Source organism: Sebastes fasciatus, chromosome 3 (assembly GCF_043250625.1).
Source record: "Sebastes fasciatus isolate fSebFas1 chromosome 3, fSebFas1.pri, whole genome shotgun sequence".
In the NCBI taxonomy this organism is placed as follows: Eukaryota; Metazoa; Chordata; class Actinopteri; order Perciformes; family Sebastidae; genus Sebastes; species Sebastes fasciatus.
In genome coordinates, this window is record NC_133797.1 from 11,093,268 (window position 1) to 11,111,107 (window position 17,840).

The 17,840-nt window shown below is 40.5% G+C and overlaps 2 protein-coding genes across 2 annotated transcripts; both read left to right on the forward strand.

Moving 5' to 3' along the window:
• Positions 1 to 236: 236 nt before the first annotated feature.
• Positions 237 to 9,457, forward strand: notum2 (notum pectinacetylesterase 2). The gene is made up of 12 exons (XM_074628902.1): positions 237 to 617; positions 773 to 1,367; positions 1,537 to 1,589; positions 2,587 to 2,682; positions 2,805 to 2,865; positions 3,912 to 4,024; positions 4,125 to 4,227; positions 4,601 to 4,789; positions 4,979 to 5,079; positions 6,423 to 6,570; positions 6,705 to 6,752; positions 8,022 to 9,457. Exons 2-12 carry the CDS (start codon positions 775 to 777, stop codon positions 8,323 to 8,325), a joined length of 1,809 nt encoding a protein of 602 aa, XP_074485003.1. The 5' UTR covers positions 237 to 617; positions 773 to 774; the 3' UTR covers positions 8,326 to 9,457.
• A 1,638-nt stretch (positions 9,458 to 11,095) lies between these two features.
• Positions 11,096 to 17,360, forward strand: rps15a (ribosomal protein S15a). The gene is made up of 5 exons (XM_074628903.1): positions 11,096 to 11,235; positions 12,739 to 12,876; positions 13,186 to 13,265; positions 14,106 to 14,191; positions 17,228 to 17,360. The coding sequence occupies exons 2-5, from the start codon at positions 12,744 to 12,746 to the stop codon at positions 17,319 to 17,321; spliced, it is 393 nt and encodes a 130-aa protein (XP_074485004.1). The 5' UTR covers positions 11,096 to 11,235; positions 12,739 to 12,743; the 3' UTR covers positions 17,322 to 17,360.
• The last annotated feature ends 480 nt before the right edge of the window (positions 17,361 to 17,840 follow it).

The following is a 17,840-nucleotide window of genomic DNA, read 5'->3' on the forward strand; positions in this document are numbered from 1 at the left end:
TGAGAGTGTCCGCTAAATCGTTGACCATGCGGGAACCTTACGGCACTATTCATTCCCGTGTCGGAAAGCGTTTGAGGTGTGTGCTCCAATGACCTCAGGGGTCACATACCACGCAAAGGGGCTACGCAGTTATGCTGACCATGTAGATGTTTAAATCAAAACACTGGCAATCAGAGGTGGACGGTGGGAGGGAGAAGGAGAGAGACGATAGGGGGAAGGAGAGCTCGTTCTCGAGCCATGGTCAGATGGGAGAGAGCTAAGTGGTGGGTGTGTGCAAAGACTTGAAATATGTTGAAGAGACGCGTGTGTTATCTTTTCTCCTCGCCACTGGACGTCCAGGACCTCCCCCCGCCGCGTGTCGTCAGCAGTTTATCTCAGGGCCTGGCTGAGGCTGTGAAGGAAAATGGGAGGAAATCTGATCCATATGGTGGCACTATAAAGCTCACAGCTGATTTGCAGCCTTCATCAAAACCTGGTCAAGGCTTCATCACTACTCATGACTGGCATCCTCCTCTCACACCTGCGCTCTGAACTTCTCACGCTCTCCTCCTGCAGCGCCGGTTATCTGCTTGACCCCCGGAGCGCCTCTATCTTCAAAGCTGATTCTTCTTAGAGAAGTAAGTTACTTTCCAGGTTGAAAAGTGATGGATTTAGTTTAGACATAGATTAGAGGATGAGGAATATCTGGTCCTACTAACAGGTTTTTTTTCATGTTTTGCATACATAAGTAATGAATTATGAGCGAGTGTCTGTTTTTCTTGTGTTGCCTCAGATATGAAGATACTGAGCAAGGTTGCTTTCTTGCTTTTGCTCGGGGGAATCTGGTGTCAGAACAACCGTAATGCTAATGCTGGGGGCAAGTCCACCAAGAAGACTGGTGGGAACCAAGGAGGTGATGTTGGCCAGTCTCCCCCCGCAGTTGATCTGACTCCTGAAAGCACTGGAGGAACTGGAAGCACTGGAGGCACTGGGAGCTCTAGAGCCACTGGAGCCACTGGAGGCACTGGAGGCACTGGAGGCACTGGGAGCTCTAGAGCCACTGGAGCCACTGGAGCCACTGGATCCTCTGGAGCTACTGGAGCCACTGGAGGCACTGGAGGCACTGGAGGCACTGGGAGCTCTAGAGCCACTGGAAGCACTGGAGGCACTGGAAACACTGGAGGCACTGGAAGCTCCAGAGTTACTGGAGGCACTGGAAGCTCCAGAGGCACTGGAAACAGTGGAAGCTCCAGAGGCACTGGAGGCACGGCTGAAGCAGGACGGGAGGCTGCCGCAGGAGCTCGGGCAGCTGGACAGCAGACGGATGATATGAGGCTGCACTTCCTCAAGAACACCCAAGTTACATGTAATGATGGAACAGCAGCTGGGTGAGATGTCTCACTTGTTTTCTTGAAATTATGAGATTTTTGCCATTTGCTGTCTGTTTTCAGATTAATACAGTGATTTTAGAAGCTACACAGAGCATCTGTGTGTCCATACATGGCTGCTTCTTCATCTCCACCATCTCCTCATTCCTGTTTATTTGTGGTACTACAGGTTTTACCTAAAGGAGTTCAGAGGAAGCCGCCGATGGCTGTTATTTCTGGAAGGTGAGTATTTAAAAACCTAACTGGTTAATTTGGTCCCCAAAGGTCAGCTTGTTTTGGCGCGACGCCCCCATTGGAATTTTGATGGGGATGTCATCTTGTCCCATCATCAGTGGTGAGTGGATGAAGTACCTAAAAGCCACACTTGAGTAAAAGTACAGATATCTAACCAGAAAATGATTTTAATAGAAGTTAAAGTCACCTATCAGAATATTACTTGAGTCATAGTCTTAAAGTGTTGTGACATTTACTGTACTTAAGTGTCAAAAGTAATTTTCTGATATTAAATGTAGGCTACTTAAGTACTGAAAGTAAAAGTACAAGTAAATGCTGTTAATAAAAAAGCAAGGATTTTGAGATCTATGGTGTTTATTCCTCTTAACATGTACAACACCTTAAAAATGGAGGCTACGTTAGACTTGAAGAAAAATGTGGTTTCCACAATTTAAAGGATTTAAAGAACAAAAGTTTTTCCAGTTTTTAGTCCCTCATATTTGCAAGTAGCATGTAGCATGTTCCGTCCTGTGCTTGAGCAGAAATCGAAACTTAACTACGGCTTTGAGAGCACTTTGTTTCAATACACCATCGTCATCTGTTTTTCTCCTCTGTCTTAGGATGGGGCATTTATGTGGATTGTCCTCCAACTTGACATTTTACCTGGACTTTCTTTAACAGGATGTAGGATTTATGAGTGTATTATTCTGAGCAGTGGACTCTATCAATTGGTCTTGCCAATTTTAATCAAGTCAGATTCTCTCCCCTATATCAAAGCACTTTGCACTATAGCTGAAAGTCAATCAACAAATCAGGTGCTGTAAATTAAAGGAATCATTTGTCTTTTTTGTCCGACTCTCAGTGAACATGTAGTCTCGTTAGCAGACAAGGCTACAGGTGCATTCCTTTCCCTCTCCATTCCTCGCGGGCCTCTATGATGAGCTAACAAGGGTCCCCCTGGCTGTGCCTGATGTGAATGTCTAATATTAGTCTTTATTATTTTTAGGTGGCTGGTGCTGCCACAGCAAAGAGACCTGTGATTCCAGGTACCAAAATATACCCCGACTAATGAGCTCATCGGGGTGGCCCCAAACAAAAAGAGGTAGGTCAGCCGGCCACGCTTTAAAATACACGTCATACGTGTTCCCGTAGCGTTGCCCGTTTTACGTAATCTTTAGTGAGACAAAAGGACATCTGTCTGATCTCTGATTGCTGCATTTACAGGAACTGGAATATTGTCTTCTCAAGCAGAGGAAAACCCACACTGGCATAATGCAAACATTATGTAAGTACTTGTATATCCTCACTGTGTTTCTTATTGTGGCAACGGGAGGTGTCACGTGCAGACAATCCTCATTTGCAAATATTTGTGAGACGGGGACTTCTCCCCGTTCACATTGGACCGGATACAGTTATATACACAACTCTGTAGACATAAAAATATGATCTTATGGCTTTTATATTACGGGAACAGTGTGTAACATTTAGGGGGATCTATTGGCAGAAATGGAATATAATATTAATAGGTATAATCACCTAAAAATACGAATCAATATGTTTTTGTTAGCTTAGAATGAACCGTTTATAGCTACATAGTGAACGGGTCCTCTTCACAGGCTAATTCGAAGGCCGCCATGTTTCTACAGTAGCCCACAACGGACAAACCAAACACTGGCTCTAGATAGGACCATTCGTACGCACTGCACCTTTAAAACAGCAAGAATCAGTTTTGTTGTGTCTCTTGTTGTTTTCGTTTGTTTTGGGTTTTTTTTTAACTTAAAGCTGCATTAATTGGTTTTTTTTGGCCACTTGGTGCTGAGTAGTGCACAATGGATTTTAAGATTAAGATTTGGGGACTTCTAATAAGTAAAAGGGTTAAACAAACTCTTCTACAAATTCTTCATAGATGAAAATGTTGGTGGGAATGGTGAGAGTGAACCAAAACAGTAAAGTCACAGAAACAATGAGATAAAAGATGCTAAAATGCACCTCAGAGTTGCCTCGGGTTTATCATTTTGAGTGTCCTAGTTCACATTGCACGTGGTCACTTCAATGTTAATATGAATATATTGATTAGGGCAGCTTTTAAACAAGACTACCTTTTAAAGACATTTTAAAACACAATCTTCCTCTTTAAAAAGTCATGAGCAATAAAAAGCACCCTTGCTAAATTTTGCTGCTTCAGCCCTAGTTGGTTTAGTATGACCAGTAGCTTATATACAGGTCTGCCAATTTCTCATATATGACAGAAAAGATGATTTTCATGGAGGAGAGGTGAATTTGTTTTGATGGCCTTTAGAATAACAAATGTGATCCTCTCCTTTTCTGCAGATTCATCCCGTACTGCTCCAGTGATGTATGGAGTGGCACCGGGCCTGCCCCGACGCCTCCTCCAAGGCCACGACAAGGCAAGGAAAAAGAGAGGGATAGAAATACTAATGCTAGTAAGTTTCTTCTGATCCTTCAAGATTTTTTTTTCTGTTGTTCTTTTCTGTTTAGTGTGATGCTCACAATCATTTGGTGTGTGTATTTGTTGTGTATCAGCTGAGTACACCTTCATGGGATCCCTGATCATCCGCGAGGTCATCAAAGACCTCATCCCCAAAGGAATCAAGCTGGCCAAGGTTGTCATCCTGTCTGGCACGAGGTGAGTTTGTTTTTGTCGCTCGCGCTCCGATGCTGACCTCAGCTTTTGGACAAGCGCCTGCATCCTCTGTACCATCTGGACCATCTCCGTGCCTAACATTAAACAAGAGAAGCCCTATTTCGGGTGCATCCTCTTGTCAACAATAAAGATGTTTACAGTCAACTGTGAGCAATGACATAATGACTATTAAAGGGCCTTGTGAACATTCCTCCCAGGTTAGCAACATGGTTGTTGTGACTCCCCCAAGCCCTAAAACAGGATCCACTGTCTGAATGCGAATAGCTGGCGTGCATGCGCTGTCATTTTGATACCCCTAACGAAAATGGCACTCTCAAAGCCAAACTATTTATTGATTTTCTTGGCTCGCCTACAGTGCTGGGGGAACAGGTGTTCTGCTGAACATCGACAGGGTGGCCAGTCAGCTGGAGCAGCTCGGTGCAGAGGCTCAGGTCCGAGGCCTCGTGGACTCTGGGTGGTTTCTAGAGAGTAAACAGCCGAGATCACCCAACTGCCCCGAGACTATTTCCTGCTCACCTGAAGATGCTATCAAGATAGGACTCAGGTAAAGTCAAGCATTCTTCAATCAGCTTATATAGATTGATTGTAAAGAAACACACTCATAGGCCAGACGCTGAATTCGAAAGGATCTCTCTTTCTCCATGCAGTGCTGTTATATTTGGCTTTACTGTAATGTATTAAAGCGACTAAGCAATAGATTTGTGTGTATTGACGATGTGTTCTGTTTTCTCAGGTTGTGGAACGGGGCTGTGCCTGAAAGATGTCGGACGCTCTATAAGAAAGGAGAGGAGTGGATGTGCTTCTTTGGCCACAAAATGTACTCTACCTTGACCTGTGAGTGCTGGCTGGGGCCTCCTAAGTTTATCATGATATTGGATTAGTGTGCTTTATATTTGACTTAAAGGTAGGGTTGGTAAAGATTTTAGAAACATTTTTTGTTCTATTAAAGGGACTGTTTGTAACTTTTTACAGGTATAAATCTACCGGGTCGGTGTCCCATACGCGCTCGCATATGCGCGCTCGAGTGTGGCTACGCTGTTCAGACCGCTACTCTGCCTGCTTGTCTTCACTCACACAACACGCGCGTTCTCACTCCACCTCACGTTCATGCGGGAACACTCCACACTGCAGAAGACTTCATAGCTCTGAGAATATCTAGTGAATGTACAGTGGACGTTTGTGCAGAAATAAATGCTGCAGCTCCTCCAGACCAACAGAGGTTTCCCGTGTCTTGTGAAGTGACGGGGCTCCACAGTGAGAAACGTTATCGTCTCTGACCGGGTGCCAATGACTCCCTTTTCACTCCGGCCGGAGACGATAATGTTTCTTTTCCTGCTTCAGCCCCGCTGCTTCAGCCTCCAACACTAGGATCAGCATTGATTCATGGAGAGGCCTCTGTCTGGTCAGCTAACATTACTGCCAAGCAGGTGAAATAGTGAAATATAGAGTGATATTGTGGTTTTAGCTGACGTGTGTCACCTCACTGTTTTTGAGCGATGCTCGTTCATGTCTATTTAGAGTGAGCAAGCACGAACCCGACGCTGACTTTCGTTGACTTAACGGCCACAGGTGTAGCTGTTAACAAGCATTTCTGAAAGTTACAAATAGTCCCTTTAAGGCTGGCCTACACTAAACGTTTTTTCAAATCTTAACAGATTTTGAAAATGTGAGAGACCCCACACATGTTATGTTAAATTCAACAGTTTTGTTCCTATAGTGTGTGGAGAGCAACGATTTGGCAAAAAGAGCACATATTCACTCTTGTTTTAGCACTGTTTTGTTCTCCACCAACTACTGAGGGCTCTTAGCCGCTAAATACTATATGTTCCCCAGCTGGTCCCTAACTTTGCTTGTCTGCCGTTTGGTTCGTAGCAGGTAGTGTACAACACCTTTATCAGAACCTTTAAGCTAAAAACAGCTGCAGGCTGCTGTTTCCTGTTGATGAGAGCCGTAAGATTGAATCAAAATAGTACATTTGCAGGTAGTAAAACCAAAACAATGAGCTGAAACAAGCTATAAAGCTCCATAGAGCTGAGGGGAACTGCAGGCAGGTGACAAATTCTCTGTAGGTTCGTCACTATGAGCATCCCGTTTCACACTGCACATTGTTGCCCATTGTTAATGTAAATATATTGATTAAAGCATCTTTAACACTGAACTCTGTGTTTTCCCTGTAGCCCCTCTGTTTGTGGTGCAGTGGCTGTTTGATGAGGAGCAGCTGAGAGTGGAGAACATCTACATGGGAGGACAGAGTCTGTCCGAGGAGCAGTGGCAGTACATACAGAACCTGGGCACGGAGCTCAAGAACTCACTAAGCGATGTCACGTAAGTTCCCAAAAACCTGTTTGGAAGAGATATATAAAGTGATAACAATAAATCTAATATGAATCAGGTGGGTCAAATGAAAGATGGACTAACATCTAGAGATGGCTATTTTGTTCTGTGTGTGTGTTTTTCAGGGCTGTGTTCGCTCCGTCCTGCCTCTCCCACACAGTGATTACCAAAAGGTACGGCAGAATGGATATTTGACTCCTGTGGCGGTAGTGCACTTTCACGCCTTGCGCCCCTCACTTTATTCTCGCCTCTACCAGTAGTCATCTCTACCTAGTGAGCTCATGCTGCTGTTTTTGTACGCTCGTTCATCACGCCACATTCTTCATGTCACCGAATGCCATTTCACACTTTACCTAACCCCTCGGTGCCCCCTGAACACACTCATTATTTTGCTGCACAGGTGGGCATTGATGGGTCAGTGCAGTGTTAGCTCGGTTTACAGACTCAGGCTAAGTTAGGTGTATTTATTGAGGGTGATGATTCTTTACGGGAGGAGCTGAAGGTTCAAGGTCTTTGTAGATAATTTTGCAGTGGCTGTTCTGTGATGTAACACTTGCTGCACCAAGATAATGAGCCCAAAGTGGCCAAAGCAAAAAGAGAGGCGAAGTCCCGCCCATTCCAGTGGACCACCATGGGACCTTATTTTGGAAAAAATATGATCAGTAGTCAACGGTGAGGGAGAAAATGTTTTTTAATCTCATTTGAATTGTGCCATGAATCACACATAATGATATTTTTTTGATTTAAATGATATTTTTGCAAGTCAAGAAAGTCTCAGTTTGTTATAAAACGTTTGAAGTATAAGACTGTGAAAATACGTAATTAGAAAGACTACACACTCAAACGCTGCATAAGTGGCATCTCTCTCTCTGAAGCTACTATGCCTCTGTGTTTCGTTCTGGGATGTACTCACACAAGCAACGGGTCTCGCTCGTTCTTTCGCTTCCCAGCTGATAAAAAGACAAGGAGTCGCTGGATAAAACACATCAGGTAAGATAACGGTTCATTTGTGTGTGGAACATAGCTAAGTTAGTTAGTGTTGGTGACGTATATTGTGCGAGACGAGAGATATAGTTCGCTGAGCGGTTTCACACATAACTAAATGATGCTACGACAAACTACGACTTTCTTGACTTGCAAAATTAACTTTTAAATTGACAAACATCATATGTGCGATTCATGGCGCAATTCAAATGTGATCAAAAAAATATTTGTCTCTCGACGTTGAGTATCGTTCATATTTCTTCAGTAATAAGGTCCCATGGGGTCCACCGGAAGGGACGGGACTTTGCCTCTCTATTGCAAATCTTGTGATCAGACCATGACATCACTGATGACACCTTCCTGGTCTTTCCTTTGCTTTCTGCCAACCTTTCCCTTCACTTTCTGTTCTTTGCCTCTTTTTATATCTAATCCCTAACGTCCCTGTCTTGTTCTTCCAGCAACTGGCTGAGTTTCCAAGTTAGAGGCACTTCTCTACCACGGGCCCTGCACTGCTGGGACAGGAGTCTGGAGGCGATCCGCAACAACAAAACCCCAGCCAAAGGCTGCCCTTTCCACCTGGTGGACACCTGCCAGTGGCCCCAGTGCAACCCCACATGCCCAGCCTTGGTGGACCAGGCCACCCAGCAGGAGCTCACCCTAATCCAGATGCTGGTAGCCATGGGCCTTGACCTCCAGAGGCTGGGCCTGGATCCCCAGGGAGATGCAGATTCTCTGGCCAGCATGGTCAGCGATGGTGGCTAAGTGTAAAAATAAATAGCAGCTTGAGAGGTAGCCATGCAAGGGCTTACAAGAGGAAAGAAGGTGTCGAAATTTTAATGTAACCATAGAAATAGTACAGAAATCTGGTTACTACGTCCTGTGCTGCTCAGCATTCCATTATGCTTCATGTGTCTGTTAAATTGGTGACTTGACTGGTGGTATATGTTGCTGTGTCCGAGTGGTTTGGCTGTCCCTCTACTGGACACTAGAGGAAAAGGCTTTGGGTCTAAATCAAAGGTGTTTCATTTTTACTGGTTGAATAGCTTTGAGTTTTATCAGGACATACTGTACCTCCTACAACACACTTTCATCCTGATCACTTCAGAGCACAGCAGTAGAGTTGAATACTTTTATTGAATATAGGCTCCCGCAAAATGTGACAGGAGAGGACTCATAAAAAAAGAAACATTTGCACACAATATACTGTAGTTGTTAGCGTTTGAATTAAAGAAAGATGTATTCATGCTCTCTCTACCTAACAGTGTTTTCATACAATAGGAATTATTCACGATGTGCCAACATTTGAGTATTCGGATTCTTACATAATAAAAAAGTACAACTCAGAAAAAAACTGTACTCACACAATCATTTTTTGCACACACAGTTCCAAAGACATTGATTGTGATTTTAGTGACTTAGTTTTAGTCTCCAGCTCCTGATGCTATGCTAACTTATATATGTATTACATAATATATATACATATTTTGTGTGCATATAAGACACATGCATGTGTGATTAGTTATTGATATTTTTCTGTGTAGGCCAGCAGGAGTTCACTTATTTGACATGTGAAGTCTGTAATAAATAGAGAAGCTTCCCTAAAAAGCAACAACAATGCTGTGGTTATTCACCACTCAGCTGTCAGGATAATAGTGACATATATGGATATAATACAGAATATGTATTGCAATCCTTAATTGTTGTCAACATTTAAAACTCGTGCTTCTTTCACAATGTCATTGAAAGGCATTTATAGATGTTACTGTAACTGTATGTTTTATTTTCATCTGTAATAACTGTGTCAAGCGATAAGGATTTGACAAGAATTGTACCTGCTGTTAACAAGCATCAGACTGAGTTGTTGCTCATGTTGAAACAGGGAATAAAGATATGAATTTGCTCTGACAACATGAGTTTGTGGTTCATCCGATTCTGTTTGTTCGTTCTCTATTGACATCTTTATCGTACCACAATCATAATCTATATGTGAGAAGGTGCAATTAGAAGATGCATTAGGCATGTCCTCTGTCTCTACGGCCGTTCTAGTTCTCTTTCAGACTGAAATAGCAGCACTAAGTTTCTAATAGGGCAATGATAATTATTTGAGGAGCCACAGGGACCTAAATACTCAATCTGTCTGAAGAGCATTTATGTCTCAATTAGGACTGTCGATCTGTTAAAATATTTAAAAACCATTAATCGCATAATCGTCCATAGTTAATCGTGATTAATCATACATTTTTTATCTGTTCAAAATGTACCTTAAAGCGATATTTGTCAAGTATTTAACACTCTTATCAACATGGGAGTGGACAAATATGCTTGCTGCAAACAAATGCATATATTTAAAATTGGAAATCAATTAAAATGGCAATGATTATGTCCTAACAAATCATATTTTGCTGCCAAATCACATGGTCATATCCTCCCCATCTTGAATCTGAAAATGTGTTGTGCATAAACCAAGAAACTTAGGCTTCGTTGTTTATTACGCTGAAAATTAATTGAATGTGGGACATCAACACATCTTTGATTGCACTCAGTAGGTTATATATATACTCTGGTCTGGTAAGAAAACTTAAATATGATTGTAAAAAAACATTATGCATATAGTTGGCGCTAAACATATTTTCTTTTCTTTTGGTTTCTTACAAATTAACCAAACAGTTTCAGCCGAGCCAAATGCATGAGAATGGATAGATATGTATGAATGCAATGATTCATCCTATGCACTGGGTGGCGCTGCTTTAAATTTGACATAGCCTTTATTTACCAAAGATCCTGCACGTATTTGATAGTGACACCAGTTTGCAAAGTTTGCAAATTTTTATAATCAGAATCAGAAATACTATATTGATCCCTGGGGGGAAATAAGGGGCATTCAAGTTTCTCTTGTATAAACATAAAAAAATGTAAGAAAATAGAAATAAAGTAGTAGGTAACATGTAAATTATGTATTATAATGCTACAATATTGTATATAATGCTACAGTATAAACACAATATATGTAAAGAAATATAAGTAATAAAATAAAAAATAAGAAATGAGAATATAAGAATTATGAAAAATGTACAAATATTTGCATTAACAAGTACAATATCTAACACATAGCCACAGTGCAAATAAGTAAATACAAAAGTATTATAATTAAATACAAAATGTCAAGAAGAGGGATCTATTTAGTGTGTTAAATATAAATGCCAGAATGGTATAAATAAGAATTAAATAAGAATATTTCTTGAAATTTACAGTATAAATGCATTATTAATGACAAGAGTATTGCACAGTTGAATTATTGCAAACATTATTGTACAGTTAATAATAATAATAATTTGGCCTACAGTTTATTCGGAGAGCTCCTTTTAGATATAAAGGCAGCTTGTAAATGTATTCAAATAATATGCAATAAAACCTTTCAGAATAAATCAAAGTAATTAATTGCTGAACGAATTTTAAGCCACGTTACCGAAAAACTTGGTAAATGTGCAAATACTCTCTGTGTCTGTCTTTTTACATTGGCTACATATCATAAAACATAAACACAGTGGTTTCGTTGTTGGTGTGTCTGTGTTGGTGGTAGTGGGTCATCTCGGCTTGATAAACTCTCTGATTTTTTCCCATAATGCATTGTCGTTTTCCTCCACTTCCTCTTTCCGCCATATTGCAGAACCGGTAAGATGCCTTTTTACTCTCGTCACCTTCAATCTTCTAAGTATCTAAAGCATCTGAACGTTAAATGTTATATTTATGGAATCATCTTGAAGCAAAAACACATATCAATGATTTGAGACGATTATCGCCTCGATTGGTGAGGCGAGTTACACACACTTAGGCTACAAAGTCACACATCGAGCGGTCCTCTGTGCTCGGCCCTGGTAGTCAAGGTGCGCTCACGGCGCCTTGACAACGGCTAGCTCTGACACCACAGAAGTGTCGTTTTGATTAAAACTAACAAGACCTGAACGCTGTCCGGTGATATACGTGTGTATTAATGTTGTATATGGGTGACACAGCGTTGAGCTTTGTGTCTGCAGGTGTTGGGAGATGCTTTGCTCAGCCACTTTGTCCATGTAGTCTGCTAGGCTAGGCTAGGTAGCTGCTCTGATGGCTTGTGAAGGACCATGCTGTGGTGGGAGTCTCTACGTTTCACTTATTCAGTGTCCCTCAAGCTAATGCTGCTTTTACTTACCTGCTGCGTGTGAAAATCGGCTGCTATCCAAAGTATTGACCCAAATGTAACTTGTTAATGTTAGCAAAGATGCTAAAACATGCTCATAGGAAATGTATGCGTCTCATCATAACTAGGGTTAGGCTAGACTTTGCTAACTAGACATAGTATTATGTGCTTCACCTCTTGAACCTTACATTTCTAATGTGTGGGCAGGTGAGGTTAACATTTGTGTCCATGCAGAGTATGATCCTGCTTAAAAGCCAGATGTAATGGCTCTTCAAATGACTGAGGGACATTGGTGATGTGAGATCACAGCCTATGTCTCCTCTCTATAGTCTGTCAGGCGTTGAGTGTAATGAGGTTGTTTGGGGGCACTGAAAAACAGTCCCACAGTGGGATGGGATATTGTGAAAAAATATCAAAGATGCTAATACCTGCTCATAGGAAATGTATGCGTCTCGACTTAACTAGGGTTAGGTTAGACTTTGCTAACTGGAAATAGTGCTATTATCATTAGTGTTATGTGCTTCACCTCTTGATCCTTACATTTCTAATGTGTGGGCAGGCGAGGTTAACATTTGTGTCCATTCAGAGTATGACTCTACTTAAAAGCCAAATGTGATGGCTCATCAAATGAATGAGGGACATTTGTGATGTGAACACACAGCCTAGGTCTCCTCTTTAGAGTCTGTTAGGCGTTGACTGTAATGAGGTTGTTTGGGGGCACTGAAAAACAGTCCCACCACAGTGGGATGGGATATTATGCACAGCTTAAATGGTATATAGACTTGCATTTATACAGCGCTTTTCTAGTCTTCCGACCACTCAAAGCGCTATACACTACATTTCAGCATTCACCCATTCACACACTGATGTCACACACCGACCTTCCGTTTGGAACCTGCTCTACCCTCTGAGCCACAGCCGCCCACAGCTTAATTTCTGTTATTTCAAGCTCACATGTCACTTTATAAACACTTAATGGTTCTCTTTTGTGTCTGCAGGCATCATGGTGCGCATGAACGTTCTCGCGGATGCTCTGAAATGCATCAACAATGCTGAGAAGCGTGGGAAACGCCAGGTCCTCCTCAGGCCCTGCTCCAAGGTTATTGTGCGCTTCCTAACCGTCATGATGAAGCACGGTGAGTGGCTGTTAGTGAGTGATGTTTTGGTATAATGACACACTAAGCTAATAATTTTGGTAATGTGACAGTGGCAGCGCTTTGGTCGAATCGATATATGTTCTGTCGTAAAGCTGAATGGAAATGCAAGTTACAAAAGAGTGTATATTTGGTAGAACGTATGGTCAGCATCTAGCTGAAGAGTGGTAATGACCGTGGAGCTTGGTGAAACCGTCGGATCAAATCCGAGACACCAAGCTCTTCAGGTTAAAAAGGTAATAGTTTGAAGTGAGTGTTTTACTTAATGATATTTGTCATTTGTACCTCCAGGTTACATTGGTGAGTTTGAGATCATTGATGACCACCGAGCCGGAAAAATTGTCGTCAATCTCACAGGCAGGCTGAACAAGGTAAAGTCTCTCAGTTGACCCAGCTCCATAGTTGCCATTACACCACTGTATGTAGGACAAGTTCAGATAAATGCTAACTATGCTTAAGTTGGCTGTGTTAGCATTAGCGTTAACATGAATTACACTAGAAATTTGTATCTGTAAAGGCTCTGTTGCAGCTGTTTGCAACAGTTTCCACTGGTCTGCTCTTCCAAATGATTTAAACGAGCCTCCAGACAATTTATTTAATAAGCAGTAGGGGTGGGAAAAAAATGGTTTCATGTAAGAATCAAGATTTTGAATCGATTAACAACTTCCAAAAATCGATTCATATCAATTAATATAGTATCAATTAATTAATACAAAAGAACCTAGATATTGTTACTGATGGACAGTAATCTTACACAATAGGACTGTCAACAAATAGTCTAAATTGGAATTAGGGCTGGGTAGTATATCTATTATATCAATATTGTGATGAGACTAGATATCATCTTAGATTTTTAATATCGTAAAATGGTATAAGTGTGGTCTTTTCCTGATTCTCAAGGCTGCATCACAGTAAAGTGATGTAATTTTCTCAACTTACCAGTCGGTTCTAGCTGTTCTATTATTTACCTTTACCGTCGTTATATCTACATAACTACAAATCGTTTGTAATCGACTACATTTTGAATTGAATCGTAGAATTGAAATTTATTTGAGTTAACAAAAGATTCACACACCTACTAAGCAGCTACTTTTTATTGAACTCATTAGTCTAAAGAGTGGTGCATCTTAGTGTTTGACCTGTAGCTTTAGTTCCTGCTTGCAACTTTGTGTGAATGTGGAGTATTAACCAGTGTTTTTTTATCTTTTCAGTGTGGTGTGATCAGTCCACGTTTTGATCTCCAACTCAAGGATCTGGAGAAGTGGCAGAACAACCTGCTGCCCTCAAGACAGTTTGGGTGAGAATCACATGCACTAACTTTTTAAACTGAACGGTGGCAGTGATGTAGTGCTGAACCCACTGGAGAGTTAAGACCCAATGGTTTCCAGTTTTGCTCTCGATCACTTAGTTACTGCAGTGGTGTGGTTTCTTGCTCAACTTACCTGCTGTGATGCTTGCTTTTTCTCAGTTGGCCAGTGTGTTTGAAAAATAGTTTATTTGGTTTTTCATTCAAGAGATTTGAAGGTAGTGTTGTAAATGACTCAGAATGCCAATATGCTGTATATTTGAAACAATTTGTGATATAACAGAACTTTAAGGGCAGGTCCATTAGTTTTGAGGTTTTTATATCATTCTGTAGATTCACATTGGTGTTCCTTATGTATTTAAATCCGAACATTCCTTTGGTCAAAATATGTATGTTTTAGTGCTAGTTTCCCAAGCCCTTCTAAAAACATTTCCTCACGTGACATGATATAGGTTTCTGCATGATACTACTGCTACATGAACAGTATATATACTAGGGGTGGAACTGTTCACAAAATTCACGGTTCGGGTTCATATCACAGTTTTGGGGTCACGGTTTTCGGTTTGGTACTTTTACGGTACAGCGAGGATGTCATGTTCTGAATTCAACATGCTTTTCATTTATTTGCCGAAAATAAGTTAACAAATGTTTGCCTTAACAAAAGTATGGCTTACATAAGGAACATAAACACTTCTTCATTGTCAAATCTTATTTGGAAGAATAGGTCTTCTACAGTAATAAGTGCAAACAAAAAATGCAGCTTTGTTATTTTCATATAAATATGATGCAATTATAGACTAAAGCATCAACATAAATTGAAGCGTAAGCTTTACCAGAACTATACTAAAAAGAAGAACAGTGTAACATATGTCTCAATTCCCTGATTATCAGCTCTTAATTGAAAGATTGTTTTTTCCACTCAGAAAGTGCAGTATTTGGAAAAAACTGAAAGGAACACAGATGGACCCGCCCTTTAAGTGCTTAGAGTACTGAACAAAATTACTTACCTCTTCCATAGTGGTCAATGGTGTATTGAACATAAGTTATGCTAAGTATTTTGATCAGTGGTTGAGGCTGGAAGTAGGTATGAATGATGGGAGGAATTTCTCAGAAGCAGTGCATATTGTATGCCTATCATTCTGTATCTACAGGTAGGGATTAATGCGCTGCAGATACAGAATGAGATTAAGCCTCAAATAAGCCAGGTTTTTCTTTGTCATGAGGAGAAATAGTTAATTTGTGTGGAGAGAGGGACTGGTGTTCATACATTGCTTTTATGTATGTGTTGAGGCTGCAATATGGAAAGGCTTTGCTATATTAGTTAGATCTTATATGTTAATATGACTAATTTAAATCCATTTACTAATTTTGATGACAGGCTGCCATTAACTCTTAAAAACACTGAAGTGTTTATGTAAAGAGAAAATGTGGTGTAGCTGAGCTGTAGAAACTTTGTGGGATAGTGTGGAGCTATATGTGTGGACAACTATGGTCAATAGATGGTACTTTTTGAAAGTGGGTGTTTCTTTTGAAAGTCCTTACTATTACAGCAACTACGTTCTCTGCATTTATTAATGCTGCCAGAGTAACTGATATTGGTAGCAACATGCTAGTGGGACTGCTGAGTGCTGCATCTCAGCGCACACAGACTCCGCCTCTGCTCTCAATGACACAGCGATCAGCGCAGAGAGAAAAAAGGAGTAACAAGTGCAACAATAAATAACAATAAAACCGTATTTTTGTAGCTTATAGCACACTTGTAAAGCAGTGCAGATGGATTTGTTTTTGTAATCATTATGTACAGAGTTTAGTCACAGATACTGATTGAAAAGATGCAGCTTTTTATATTGTAGACTGTTGTAGTCTAATTTTTGAAACACTTTCTAAAAAAAATGGGAGTTCAGTTCTCTTTTTAAAGAGAAATTTGAAAGTGTAAATGACAGCTGTCGGCATAAATCCAATGACATGTTGATCTTTATGAATCAAGACTCCACAGTAACAATGGCATGTTAAAATCAAATTGAATCGTGACCTTAAAAGCGAAAGTGAAATTTAATTGTGGATTTGGAGAATCGTGACACCCCTAGATAATTGTGTAGTGAAAATCTGATATCTCGACAGCCCTACTCTGCATTATGTGCATTTAAGGGCCATTTTCGTTTAATCAGAGAAAGTAGCAGACAAGGAGTGGTATGTAAAGGTCATGAGCTAGACTGAAGCTGACATTGATGATTACAGGGTATCTGTAAAGCTGGTATCATGCTTAGATTTAATGATTTTCAAATGTTCTGTCAAGCAAAGTAGCACGCTTGTAAAAGAAAACATTTATTTTCTCCCAAATTTGTTCATTGACTCAGTCGCCTGTAGATGGTCATCAATGTAGTGATTGGTTGCATGATGCATATTGTCTTACTTCAAGAATTATCAGTTTTGTTATTTTTCATTTGTCCGGTTCCACTATACTTGAATGGGACAGTTGCAGTCTGAGATGCACTAAAAGCAGTCATACGGTAGTATGACCTACCGGGTACTGCAGACTCGGAGAATCGCCCCACTTTGTACACGTCTACAATACACAATGTGAAATAGGAGGTCATAAAATGGGTTTTTATAGCAGTTATTACTTTGGCAAACTTAATAAAAGGACTTAATAAATGGATTAGGGTTTAATCAGATGGTTGAATATGAAGGTACTCTGTGGCTTTTTGAAGTTTTACAGGTGTAATGTAGATGTGTTTTGGGAGGCCTCTTTATTTTGCTCCTTTTAATCAAACTAGACTGGAGTCAAGACAATGAAAACGATTTTTAAATTGTTTGGTTGCCTTTTTAAAAAAAAAAAATTTGATAGATGATACATGTGTTATTAGCAAACCCCATAGTTAGTACCAGTTTCTGTATGATAACTAAAGCGATCCGTGTGAAAGATGTTGATCATGTATCACAAACCGCTTGTCTTTATCTTGAGCGCTTGCGGTGTGATGGATTAATTTGAGTTTCATGCTGACATGCTGATTTTTGTTTTCACAGATACATTGTGTTGACCACCTCAGCTGGCATCATGGACCACGAAGAGGCCAGACGGAAACACACAGGAGGCAAAATCCTTGGATTCTTTTTCTAAAATGTAAAGAACTGCAAATAAAAAAACCACCAGATGAAAGCTGGAAGTCTGCTGTGACTTATTTCATACGAAAAGGTGTCTGTGGAGAGATAGCTTTTTAAAAGACTGCAGCGCATGTCGCAGGTTCAGTTCAGGTTCAGACAAAAGTCTGGAGAGTGCACGAGGGTGCTGGTATGTTACGGTTGCCTGATGAACACAGACAACCTAACACCTGGGACAGCATTTGATATTGTGATTAAGAAACATCACAGAAATACACAGGCTAGACAACATGTATGTCATGGAAAACAAGTAACCTAATAATAATAATAATAATAATAGACAAAACATTTAAACAATAGAAGGTTGACACGGATGAACAAAGCACAAAGTAGAATCCGCACACTGTGCTTTGCTCCCACAATTATTCTTATTCTTTTATTAAAAAAACATTTGCTGTGCAACATTTCGATCAATTGGATCTTTGTTGCACCAAACATTACATAAGTATAGAGATGGATATACATTTAAAAAATCATA